The sequence below is a fragment of the Gymnoscopelus braueri genome (assembly GCF_963280865.1).
Source record: "Gymnoscopelus braueri genome assembly, chromosome: 12".
Lineage (NCBI taxonomy): Eukaryota > Metazoa > Chordata > Actinopteri > Myctophiformes > Myctophidae > Gymnoscopelus > Gymnoscopelus braueri.
This window is the reverse complement of record NC_137614.1, coordinates 30,939,502-30,952,820: the sequence shown is the minus strand read 5'-3', so window position 1 is coordinate 30,952,820 and position 13,319 is coordinate 30,939,502. Positions and strand designations below refer to the sequence as shown.

At 40.4% G+C, this 13,319-nt stretch overlaps 2 protein-coding genes across 4 annotated transcripts; both read right to left on the bottom strand.

Annotated features, from left to right (window-relative positions):
• Positions 1-488: 488 nt before the first annotated feature.
• On the bottom strand, positions 489-5,194 carry igf3 (insulin-like growth factor 3; the record flags this gene model as incomplete). Its single annotated transcript, XM_080443899.1, has 4 exons — positions 489-1,051; positions 1,936-2,126; positions 3,775-3,922; positions 5,138-5,194. 4 exons carry the CDS (start codon positions 5,192-5,194, stop codon positions 830-832), a joined length of 618 nt encoding a protein of 205 aa, XP_080300025.1. The 3' UTR covers positions 489-829.
• Positions 5,195-6,083: 889 nt separating this feature from the next.
• On the bottom strand, positions 6,084-12,066 carry LOC308096241 (uncharacterized protein). 3 transcript variants are annotated; one of them, XM_080443593.1, is made up of 4 exons: positions 11,909-12,066; positions 10,443-11,063; positions 9,418-9,582; positions 6,084-7,046 (listed from the first exon to the last, which is right to left on the bottom strand). In XM_080443593.1, exons 2-4 carry the CDS (start codon positions 11,055-11,057, stop codon positions 6,483-6,485), a joined length of 1,344 nt encoding a protein of 447 aa, XP_080299719.1. In that variant the 5' UTR covers positions 11,058-11,063; positions 11,909-12,066; the 3' UTR covers positions 6,084-6,482. The 3 variants fall into 3 exon arrangements, with proteins under 3 accessions (XP_080299719.1, XP_080299720.1, XP_080299721.1); XM_080443594.1 differs by having other exon boundaries at positions 9,418-9,579; XM_080443595.1 differs by lacking the exon at positions 9,418-9,582 and having other exon boundaries at positions 6,085-7,046.
• Between the last annotated feature and the right edge of the window lie 1,253 nt (positions 12,067-13,319).

Sequence of the window (13,319 nt, the reverse complement as noted above, 5' to 3'; positions counted from 1 at the left end):
AAGCTAAACAATAGCATGCTTAAAGGAGCACTTCAAGCCATTTTCAACCTACCTTCATATAATTTGTCCTCACTAAAGGTCATAAGATGGTACCGTTTGTCTACTCACTCTATGCCTCAGAGGGCGGCTGTGGAGTGTGGACGGTTCAGAAACTTGCTTACCAGTGACATCATAGGGAGCCAGGGTTGGTTATTTCAAGGTTTCTTTCAGTTTTTTTCTTTGCCACCGGTCCAGGGTGAGAACGGCTGTAAAATCAGGTTGGTACACCCATCGATGATGTCATTGGTAGGCAGGTTTCTGAACTGTCTATAGCCCTCCAATGAGTGAGTAGACGGAAACTGTGCCATCTTACAATGAGCATTAGTGAGGACCAGTTATATGAAGATGAGGTTAGAAATGGGTGAAGTGCTCCTTTAAGTATAAACAAAAACATAGTATAGAATAATCACAAGCTGTGTATAGTACAAAAACACTTCATAGATATCATTGGATTGCAAACTTCTAGAAACATTCAGAAACTGAGAAAATAATGATTTGGCAAGTTTCTTGCACACTAGAATGTCTTTGCCCAATACATGATGCTACATAAAACAGGAGAGACACAGGGAATTCATCTGTGTATGATTACACACGCTACAGCTTTACTGTCACAGACTATCTCCCTTAAATCGTGTGAAGAGATGATAAATCTTGATTCGAGGATTCACCTTGGCAGGGAACCTTGTTAAAGTGCAATTTATGACAATCATCAGTCAGTCAGAGTCTTCCAAACACGAAGGATCCAATTAAGTAACATTCAACTCGCTCCCCCCACTCCTAAGGACAAAGTTCATGATGGTTGTGGTGTTCCCGGCAGAGGACTCTGCGAGGTGAAAAGAGGACTGTGGCTCGGCTCTTGTGCATGTATCCTTTTGCGCGAAACTCTGTTCAACTTTGCTCTTCTCAGTGGATTCTGTGTTTTCTTTCTGTAGATCTGCCTCTCGGGACTATCGGGTGTTCCCAGGTGCTGTAACAGTCTCTTCTGAAATACAGTCTCAAATTGTTGCTGCGTCTACAAACAGAAACATTTAATTAAAAAAAGTTAAGAGACAATTCAATGTCTTTGATTAGGGGTTGCAATATCCCACTGATACCAATAGTATCATTGGAATCTTTAGATTACATATAAACATCAATACCTTTAAATTTATACTATAATGCTTGAATTATTAAGCACCAGTCAATTTTACTGCTGCAGTCTTTTACTTATCAAACCCATCCCGAGTGCCTGGACCTGGATCTTTTTATGCTCTTTGGTGGTCAACATTTTTCATCTCTCCCTTTATTATTCCCTTCCGTGAGCACGGGTGGTTTGAGGGATACCAGTAGTGCTCCTGTAACTTCTCTCTTTTACTGCTGCTCTGTCAATGCTTGAATTCCATTTTCCTGATTACTTCAATTCCTGCAACTTATCTACAGTACCTAAGATAGCAATGTGCCAACAATGCATCATACCACACCTCATTTTGTCCATTTTACAGCTGCTCTATTGCAATGCTTGAATTCCATTTTCCTGATCACTTCAATTCCTGCCAGTTATCTACCTATCATTATACTATGTTGTTTTGTTGCATTCTCTGTATTATCTGCACTGCTTTACGGTAGTTTATCTTTGCATTTGTACAGAAGTAAAATGTTTGACCCCAAGTAAAATGTTTGGCCCCAAGTAAAATGTTTGGCCCCAAGTAAAATGTTCTTTTGATTCACTGTGGACAATGATTGACTGCCAGTGAAGTTGAGCTGAACAAAACTGAACTGAATTGGATGTAATTGAGAAAAAAAATAAAGATCAAATTCAATGAATCAAACGCCATCAAAATGAAGCAGACCAGATTGAAATGAGCTGAACTGAGCTGAACTGAGCTGAGCTGAATTGAATCAGAAAGCTTCTCTCACCACGGCTAGTTGTGGTGTGGTGGTAGGTGGCAGAGTTCTGGGGTCTGCTGTCGTATGTCGTCTGTCTTTGGGGTTAGCCGGCGCACAGTACATCTCCAGATGCTGGAGATCACAGCCTCCCGGTTTACAGCAGTGGTCCGCGATGCCCTTGCCTCTGGGCCGAGGTCCATATCCAGACCAATTATGTTTTCCTGCAGGAGGAGAAGAAAAATATCGTTGCTGTCGTTACGTGTGGAAACCTTTGTTTCCAAAACTGTTGCTTTTCAGGAAATGGAAAAAAAGAACCTATGGTTCCAATGGATCAAATGTAGTTATTATTTAGTCACGAGCTCTTGTTAATACTTTTCATTGGTTCAATATTTATAAATCCCACGGACACGCGTAACCACTTCCACCCAAAAAGTTAAGCAAAAATAGCAGATCTACAAGCTCACAACGTGTCGCATCAGAACACGCTGTGAGCTTGTAGATCGGCTGCTTTTGTATGACACTGCAGTATGACGAAGTAGTGCATTAATATAAGGGGAAAAAACTGTTGAAATATTATAGTAACTATATTTCTGCCCGGCAGCAATTCACCAATCATGGTTCAGATTCGGAAAATCCTCTCTTTTGATCAACTAATTTTACTGGGATTCAACTTCAAACCAAAATGATACTAACCTACTACAATTACGCTAACCTACTAGGGCCATGTAAAATAACCAACAACAAAGGTCATCATCAATAAAGCTTCATCGGGGCACAGCGATAAAATACAGCTGCTGTGTACATAAGCAAGCACGCTGCCATCTCCACCGAGGAAAAAAACACAGATACCAGATGGTCACAGTGGCCTTGCTCATGGACACGGAGTGAGGTTAAGGGGAAGGTGATTAGGTGAATGGGATGGTGGGTAATTTGTGTAAGATCTATGTCAGCGATTTCCAACCTGTGGGCTGGGGACCACTGGTGGGCCGCAAGGATATTGCAATTGCGCCCCCAAATAATTGCCAAAACACTAATTGATTATTTAATGATAATGTAACGTTAATTTCAAAAGAGTAATGTTTAAAAATATATATATACACATATGTATACATATACATATATATACATACTGAAAATGCATACTGCCACTTAACACGCTAGCCATTTGGCTGCCGTGTTGAGTGGTCAGATGGGTGGGCCTCGAACACTTTCGAGATTTTAAAGTGCACCCTGAATGGAATATAATATACTATAATGATGCCAGACAGTTTGAATTTATGAGAATGGCCAGTCAGTGAAGATGTTTTGTCTTCTGATATGGTATCAATATGTTTTCCATGTTAATAAGCATTGTTAGATTAGCTGGCGGGGATGGGGGGATCCCCCAATCCCTTCTGGTCAGACTGAGTATACATGCATTTCCTTTTGGGAAATGTAGACTGACTGACAACAATTAAATAAAATAATTATGTTCACCACATTAACCATGGCACTGCTATTTTTGACAGATCTTAAAAAGGTGTTCAAATTAGTTTTGTTGGTCAACATTTGTCCTGTGACAAAGTATATAGGGTTTAAGTGGTTAAGAAAATCTATGTTTTTCTTTTTACAAATAGAACCCTTGTAGCAAGCAACAGCAGATCAGTCTCTTACACAGACACCAAAGCAGTATATGTTTATTGCTCTCCTAATTTGTTCCAGGGTTTAGGGAATGTAACTATTTTGTTATATTATTTTATGGTCCCTACATATCATCGAGCTGTATAAAACAAACAATAAAACTATAAATAACAATAATTCAACGAAGAACCGTGTTTAGCATTTTAATTAGTGGCCATGTAAATCAAAACACATGGGGGGTATATTTACCTAAATAGATTCCGCGGTCGCCACACACAAATATTAGGTCAGCAAGTAGATCTGTGCCACAGCGCAGCCGGGATGCTTCTGCAGGGACGGACACAGATGTCAGGCACATTGTGGAGTACAGCACACAGACACTCCAGAAATTCAACACCTGAAGAGAAAGGACACACTGTGAGTACACACAATAGAAATGTAATGCCAAGTAACAGCTATTCACAGAACACCAAATATTTACACTGACATTGAAAGTGTACAAAACTTGGCCAAGACTGGGGATATTATATCACATAATTCCTTATAAAAGCAGAATGATCTGTTCAAAATAACTCGCTGATAATTCAGTGCAATGGTAACATAAACCATAAACATGTACAGATGAAAGTCATCTATAATAAAACATTCCATCTTGGTCTGCCTCAATCTGTTAGTCCAAAGCTCATTAAGCCAGTGGCAGGAGGAATATAGAATGCCAAGCAATCTTGGCATTGCGAAGTACAATTACAAAATAATTTCATTGTTGGGTTCATCTCTAGCCATGTAGCTGAAGTCAGATACTCCAATATATATGTTTGTTGTCTTCTGCCTGTTCCCCATCTACATTGTCAATCTATGCTGTCAGTGCATCACACAATGGGGGGATTCATTTTTGCCAGTCAAGCTGATAAGGATAGCTTTCTGTCTGGCCTATGAATGACACCATTCATTCATTATCTGCTGTCTAATGCTTAATTTTAACTGCTATTTATTTGACGCAATCTCAACTTCTATGCATGTTTACAAATGATCTTGATGCAATTCCTCCAATTATGAAAATGTGTTAGCCAACAATTTGAATGCCCACCTCACATGCTCTCAATACAATAATCTTCCACCTATACAAATCAAGAGGAAGGCCCAAGAACACTTGGCGCAGGAACATTGAGACTTGACATCAAGCAACGTGGGCCATGGAAATAAGCTGGAAAAGAAAGCCCAGGATAACGGACCCTGGCGGATTATAGTCAACGGCCTATAGTTCCATGAAAAGAGCATAAGTAAGAAAGTATACAAATCAATGGCAATAAATCCCTTTGAGGTTTCCTTTTACGGCTCTTGAAATGTTCAAATGCCGTTCCCTCATTTCTTCTAATCCAAAACATGCGTTACTGCATCCACAGGGTGCATCCCCTATTCCTCGTCCCTGAAATAACAGTCCAACAGCAGAAATAATATCCCCATGTAATTCTCATAGGAACTGCAGCGCTGTCACAGACCAAACTGAGATGAGCTGGCCGGCAGACCAGTGTGCACCTGCCACCTTGTCTAAATCCTCCAGGGCTTAAACTTCAAAAGATGTAGTCCTGTTTGGCCAACGGCTCGTTCTTACCTTAAGTGTCAGCCCTCTCACAGAGCGACAGCGTCGGGAGGGGTGTGAGGAGTTCATGATGTAGTGTTGTTCCGTCTCTCCACAGTTGTACTCGACTGTCTGAGGCCTTGGACCTGCTCTTATACCCAGCCAGAAACACGACCGAGAGGGGGAGGATCTTGAGTAGCTCCCACCAGTGGTGGAAGAAGTACTCAAGACTTATTTTTTTTACTTATGTCCAAGTGGCAATACCACAATGTAGAAATATTCTGTTAAGAGGTAAATGTATTGCCATACAGTACTAGTATCCTATTATTCACAATTTTGCTTAAGTAAAAGTACAAAAGTATTGGCATCAAAATATACCAACAGTACCAAAGTCAAATTACTCATATTTTCAAAAGAAATTCATAATTTTTTTCTAGAAGCTGAGCTTGTAGATCTAGTATAAAATAGCGCTTAAGGGGATAATGCATGTTTTGTTTTAATAATCTAAATCTTCAAAGTAACTTACTAAAGCTGTCAAATAACTGGAAATAATTGCCAATTGGAGTAAAGAAAGTATAATACTTGCCTCCTAGATAGTGAAGTAGAAGTACAAAGTATAAAATACTCAAGTAAAGTAAAAGTACCCTCAAAATTGTACTCAAGTACAGTACTTGAGTAAATGTACTGCCACGCTCATTTTGTCTTTATTAATGAGACAAGGCAATCTAGTTTTGGTGCTGCTCATATCGAGAGATGTAACATGCTGTCATTACGATGAACTTGTTCTGCTCTGTGACTACTGTGCTTCTCATAGTTTAGGCTACACTTGACACGATAAGGCTTTATAGAATGCTTAAAAGATAACCTACTGTATACTATCGATGCTACACTATCAGGGCTGGAGACATTGTTATTGTATGGTCAAGCGCAGTAGGGTGGATGGATGCATAGAGTACATAATGCATGAAACTGAAAAGCTTTTTGTTTTATTGAAAACATAAGTCCTTTGCAAACCAGAGTGTAAGTGACAGGAGCGTATTCAAACAGGCAGCCAACTCCATGCAGAATAAAAAAGGACAGAGCTGACCATGGTTAACTAAGTAGTACTTTTTAAGTATAGAGGGTTAATAATATTAGTGACATTTTAGTAAAAAAAAAAGAAGCCTGGTCTTGTTCTGAATGACAGTACCGTGTGTGATCACTTCACACCTGTCTGCCTTCGCGTAATGTCTCTCAACACTGCGTTATGTAAATACACATTTAAATCAAACTTGAAAAGATTCAAACGAACAAAATACTGCTATACAGTGGTACTCAAAGTGAGGTCCAAGGTTCAGGCACCCTCAGGGTTCCTTGAGGGGGTTCCAAATGGACCCTGTCACTGCCAAAGTGCATTCAGTTTGTCTTTCATTCTGCCAATTATTTCCTCTTGGGCCAGTTGATTATAGTCAAAGTTCTGATGCTGTCCTGTGGTGGCTGTGAACACACGTCCCAGTGGAACCTCTGCACTACACTCTGCACTAATCTCTGCAACTGACACGTTGGTCTCACCGTCATCTACTTGTGCATCCCTGTCCACTACGTTATTTTCACTGTCCATGGCAATGTCTTCACAGTCCCCTGCATCGTTTTCACTGTCCACTGCATTGTTGTTACCGTCCATTGCATAGCCTTCACTGTCGGATGCATTATTTTCACTCATGTTCTCTGTTGATTGCTGGCATGCGTCTTCCATCTCACCTTCACTGCCACTACTTGCGATCGGGAACGCTCGGAATTTCTTGTGCTTTCTTTGTCGTACCTCCCCAGGATTCGCTCCATCGCTCTCGCTGACCAATGTGTCCACCTGCTCCATGTCACTGCCGCACTGCGAGTCAGTTGCAAGTCCATTGTCTTCACACTGAGCGAGGTTCTTCTTTCCGTTGTGGTTCTCTAGTGATTCCTGTAAGAAAATAAATCCTTGATTACACAGCCTGCAATCCCACATGTAAACACATGGCTGAGCAGTCTGAGCAGACTTTTTTAGAAAGTGCCGTCTAGACTGAAGGGTACATCATGACACAAATATCCTTAGCAGTGTTTCCCCTAAATGCATTTGTGTCGCTCCTGAATCCTTATGTAAATTTGTATCGTTTTATTTTCATTAGTATTATTTTAACCGGAAGATGGCTCCGTCTGATGCATTTATGAAATAAAGCTATACGTTATGGATGCTTCACATCCAGCTACACACAAAGGGGAGAGAGAGCGGACAACAGAGCAGAGGAGAGCAGGTGGCATCTCTTTGATCTCGCCGTGATCAATGTTGCTTCAGCATTTTTCTTGTTATCAATTGTAATTTGGTTTTGCCAATAAATGTTTGAATATTGAATATGTTATATGAATATTCTCCATTTGCAACGGAAGACTATTGGAGTGCTCTCTCAAAAGCTCTGGGGCGTCGTCCATTTGTGTACAGCTTCATATTCAGGTAGGGTTGGGATCCGGAAGGAATTTTTCGTCACATTTGGAACCGTTTCTGGAACCGTTTTTTATCACACTGTCAGATCGGAGAGTTAAGATGGAATCGTTAAGGAACCGGAATCGTTAAAATCCTACAAAAGGATCCCCCAACCCTATATTCAGGTCAATTAACTTTGCACTTATTGTTAACTTATAACAAGCTACAAGAAGCAACCGGGTAGATGTCAACACTGAAGCAAACCAACGCTGATCAGGATTATCATTTGCAGAAGGAAAGAGTCCTGCAACTTATCATTCCATAGCCCGCATCGTCTCCCAAAATGAACAGATCTACAAGCTATCATCGCATCGCAACGTGTTGGTACCTTGAAGATTTGTTCTTCTTGTCAAGCAAGCAACACTGTGAACACTGTGCCACGCCCGCGATGGAGTATAAATTAAGCTTACCACGTTGCATCAAACAATCATTTCATTGGAATGTGCAAGGAGACATCTGTGAAATAAACATTTGGAAGATCCATCTTAATAATGATCTTGCAAGCAAAGCTAGACGCCTCGGTATTGCCCGTGAGAAATACCGAGGTGTTTTGCCTGGAGGCAGTCCAAAGGGCCACTGTGACCCAGCGACACACATGTACTGTACATGGATCATGTATGATATAAATATACATTTTTGGACGAGATATAGATATTCACAACAACCAGGGGAAACACTGCTTACTGCTTAGTACACAAAACATCTGAATGAGGAGTTCATTCAAAGGACATGAGAGCATTCCTCATTTGTGCAAGTAGTAGCCAATACTGTAAATATAGTTTTCCAATCAAAGCTTGCGTATGCCATTATATGCAGGCCATTGGCCAATTAAAATCTTAACTGGCCGGGCCCAGGAATCAAATAAAGGAATCACTGTCAGGCATCAGACCCTGGTACACACCTTAACCACTTACATTTGTCGATAGTTGTGAGACATCTGCTATCCGCGACTCTCCGAGCACATTAATTTATCATTTAATGTTAACGGGTTCATTTTACGCACACTGGATCAGATCACACCTTGACAATGAAAACAGCAGCCACTGGGGTGAAATGTTTGGATATGTAACACTTTGTAAACACGCTCTGTGTCAGTGGTAGCTCGCGTCCACAGTGGAGGAGTAGAGATAGGTGGTGAAGGTGGATGAATTTAAATACTTTGCTAAATAGCATATATATATATATATATATATATATATATATATATATATATATATATATATATATATATATATATATAACTGGTTAGGGTTAAACACTTGGTTCAACTGTCCAAAGTAATGGGGAGTGTGTAAGAGAGATGAAGAAGAGTGCAGCCAGGATGCAATGGGTGGAGAAAAATGTGACAGAAGGGTACCAGCTAGAGTGAAAGGAAAGGTGTATTAGGATGATAGTGAGACAAGCTGGTTTAGGTAAAAGCTGAACCCCCAAAACACTCTGATACACACGGCAGGCAAAGAGGCGTTTTATGGATGCGATGACTCGATGAGACAGAGAGGACATGCAAGTGGCTGGAGTGACCGAGGAAGATTCAGAGGACAAGAATAGATGGAAACGGATCCCTATCAGGACATATCCGTAAGAGGAAGTTATCTTAATGTATGATAATTAAATTAAGGGTGAGAAAAAGGGAGAAGACACCAAAACTTCCCAAACTTCAACCTGTAATGAAAATAAATAACATCAACACACAAATGTACTCCCGTTTGCTCATTTATTTGGTGGTAATGTTTCAAGCCACCAAACGAGAGTACGTCGGTGTACCGGTTTTATTTATTTTCATCACATGATAATTAAACTAAGCCATACTCACTTCATGTGTGCCATAGCACTCTTTCTGGGAGACGGAGTCCATTTGTGTTTTGGCCAATAATCTATTAACGGTCTCTCGAGGGATTCTGATCAACTTCACCTGACAACGCCTCTTGAGCAACTCATCCTTGGGGGGTTCAGGAGAGGTTTCACAGAACTGAGGCTGCTGCACAGGGGGTTTCGGGGAGAAAATGGGATTAATATATGAAGCAGAAATTAGGGGCGTTAGCATGCGGTGGGGTTAGTATGTTCAGTTTCTGAACTGCTGAGCTCGTCATTTCAAGCCAGGAAGGCCAGTCGCCCCGGCTCGTCTGTTGTGGCAATCAGTGTTCAAAGTGGACATTAAAGATTATGTGTTCGTGAATGAAATCTAAGCTTAATTGCAGGTGCAATGTTGCATAACCAGATGACAGTGTTGCTCGGCAAAAATAGCAGATCTACAAACTCACAACGCGTGAAAAAGGGGTCAAGAGTATGCATGTGGAAGGGGATGAGATTTGAGAACACTACATTTTGAACTTTCTGGAGGTGTGGCAGAAGGTGTGGGGAGGTTAAAAGGCTTGGATAAATTGATCCCCCTTCTAGCTTGCCCCCAGAGATGCAAACAACTCACTCCCGGCCGCAACGAACTCTGTGTGAGTCACACATATCTCTTGTATGCGTACTGGTGGAACTAGCATGGGAGAGAGAGAGAGACAGAGAGCATGGTGTGTGTGTGTGTGTGTCTGAGGAAGGAATAATGGAATATATTGTGAATCTGTACATTACAATCTTTGGGAAATAAAATGAATAAACTGAGACTGAGCGAGGATTACATTCAAATGCAATCTGAGATGATCCAACATTCTGTGTTTCATGGAGACATGGACTGATTCTACCGTGCCTACCGTGCCAGTCAAAAACAGCAGCTGATCACTTCTCGATTTTAGGACAAGATAGGAAGGAAGAATCCGGTAAAAAAAAGAGGGGGTGGAGTCTGCTTTATGAACCCTAAATAACACCAGATGATAAGGTCCCATATCTTACCGTCTCCTCCTGGCTGTCACAGTCAGAAGCTGAGGTTATCTCGATGGCTGCGGCAGGTACATCTGTGTTGGTGTCATGGTCAGAGTCAGAAGCGATCTCGATGGCTGGGGAAGGCACATCGGTGTTGGGGTTACGGGGGATCTGTCTTTGACTTCCCATTGGCTTGCGCTTCTTCTTCACTGACAGATAGATCTGCCCGCCGTAGATAATAGCTGCATCTTGGTTGATGAGAGGTATGGAACCACGGGGGGGTACTGGTGAGGTATCAGTGTGGTTGTAGAAGTCTTCCAGCAACTTTGAGGCAGTAAGGTTGTGGGTCACAAAAGGCATGGTAAAAGTTTTCTGGGCTCTCGACTGCCTTTTGGAGGCCATACGTAGTATGTCTTGATTATCTTGGCTGATCATTGGGCCACCTTTCTTCCGTATCTCTACCGGAGAAATGTATGTTCCTTCTGGAGAGCTGGTGGGGTCTCTGGATGCCAACAGGTCTCTGATGCCGACAGGCTGGATAAGTCCCATTTGCCTCAAAGTAGCTTTTGGTAAAGTCTCGAGAGGGACAGTTTTGACTACTGCCTCTTTGGGAATGAAGATCTCGAAGTCATCACATGAATCCATTTTTCTCTGTGTGCACAGATACAGATACGAGATATGTAACACAAGTACTAACGTCATATATGTTCTGTAACACGTGACAAAGTGGGTGTGAAATTGTATTAAATCGTCATGATGGCAAGGTTATTGATCATAAGAGTGATATTCACTGGTTTGTGTTGTGGTTATCGTTGAATTCAATGGCTGTATATTTATTCAGGTACATTTACAGTATATGTTTTTTTATATTCTGGTCAGAAATACGATTTCTAATTTATTACGATTTCGCAAACAAAACATATCAAAGCCTCACGAGGTGAACTTGTAGATCGGCTATTCTCAAATAGCCAACGTTTAAATAGGGCTGGAGTGGTTACTGTATGTTTTCTAATAATAATAATAATACAAAACTATAAAGTAACTAAAGTTTTAAAATAATTGTAGCGAAGTAAAATACAATATTTGTCTCTCAGATAAGTAGTGGAGTAGAAGTACTCCAGTAAAGTAAAAGTACCTCAAAAGTGTACTTGAGTACAGGTAGCTGTAGTATACAACCCTCGTAGACGTATTTATGATTCTGACGTCTTCGTAGATTGAAGACGTCAGAATCATAAATACGTCTACGAGGGTTGTATACTACAGCTAGAGTACAGGTAATACTTACTTACTTTCCACCACTGCTAGGGAGCCCAGGGCAGGGGTCCAACATTTGTTATCATAACATCAAAATCACTTTAACCATTTTAACCCTATATACAAATTGCAGATCTACATGGTCACAAAGCAATGGGGTCTGAGCTTGTTTAACTGGAACTGCCGTTTCCAATTAAACTAATTAGCTTAATGCTAACTGGAGTAGCTAACTTAGCACTTACCAAAGGAAGAAACCACGACGTGCTTGACAAAATAAAGATGTTATTATATTTTTTAAAAAGGAATACAGTCGCAACTATCCGTTATATAATATAACTTATGTTTAACTCATGGTTCTATCGAACAGAAATGTTTGTGTTTGTTGGATTCATAGAGATTCCTCAACTAAATCCCCCACAGTGCAAAGCAAACCAGTGTTGCCACATTCTGCGAGAGAAATGAGCAATAAATGTTATTTTCTCTTGCTGGAAAAAAAGACGTCACAGGTCACACAACAAATCCCTGGCACAAAATATTTTCAGACGGGGGTCCGCAGACAAATACATATTAATCTGGGGGTCCTTGCCATGAAAATGTTTTTTTTTTCGTAGTTGCGCAACCCGCAACTACGAATATTAACAAGCACCTTTACAGAAAAACAAGCCCAAAGTGGCTTATAATAAGCGGACATGGCAACACTGGTGAGCGCTTGTGCTCTCGTCTTCCGGTCAAAGCACTTTTCAAAATAAATAAAAGGCGTCGCCCTATGAAAATATCTCACAACGCGGCTCAGACGTGACGCGCTATGAGCTTGTAGATCTGATATTTGTACTTGTAATAGTAATAACAAGTAATTTAATGTTATAAAGTAAACCTTGTCCATTTACTACTGTGGATTTATTTGCATTTGATGACGGCAGTTGGCGTTTCATTAATATCTATTTGTTTATCTGCTACTATGTTGCTATTTTGGTGAAATATAAATTAATTTAATTTGAAAATATATTAAAAATGGCCAAAATATTTGTCATGCGACGAAGTGATAGGGTTCAAGCACAGAGTTATAATATATCGGTTCAAGTGATTAACTTGCACGATGTACTCGATGATGTTCATTTTTTATATAAATGTTCCTTCTGTTTAGAAAGTCAAACTGAAGCTGCAAGCACAGTGCACAGTCTGTACACACTGGCAGTGGTGGAAAGTGATAAGCACATTTACTCAAGTACTGTACTTAAGTACAATTTTACTTTACTGGAGTATTTCCAGTTTTCAGTACTTTTACTTCTACCCCACTACATCTCAGAGGCAAATATTGTACTTTTACTCCACTACATTGAAAACTTTAGTTACTACTTTGCAGATATAAATTATTATATTAGAAAACATACATTAAGCCCTATTTTTATACATATACAAGCTCACAACGCATCACGGTGTGAGCTTGTAGATCTGCTCATTTCAAACATCTTAGTACTTTTACTTTTGGTACTTTTAAGTATATTTTGATGCCAATACTTTTGTACTTTTACCCAAGTCAAGTACAGTTTGAACACAGGCCTTTTACTTGTAACAGAGTATTTTCATATTGTGGTAGGCCTATTGCTACTTTTACTTAAAGTAAAATACCTGAGTACTTCTTCCACCACTGCA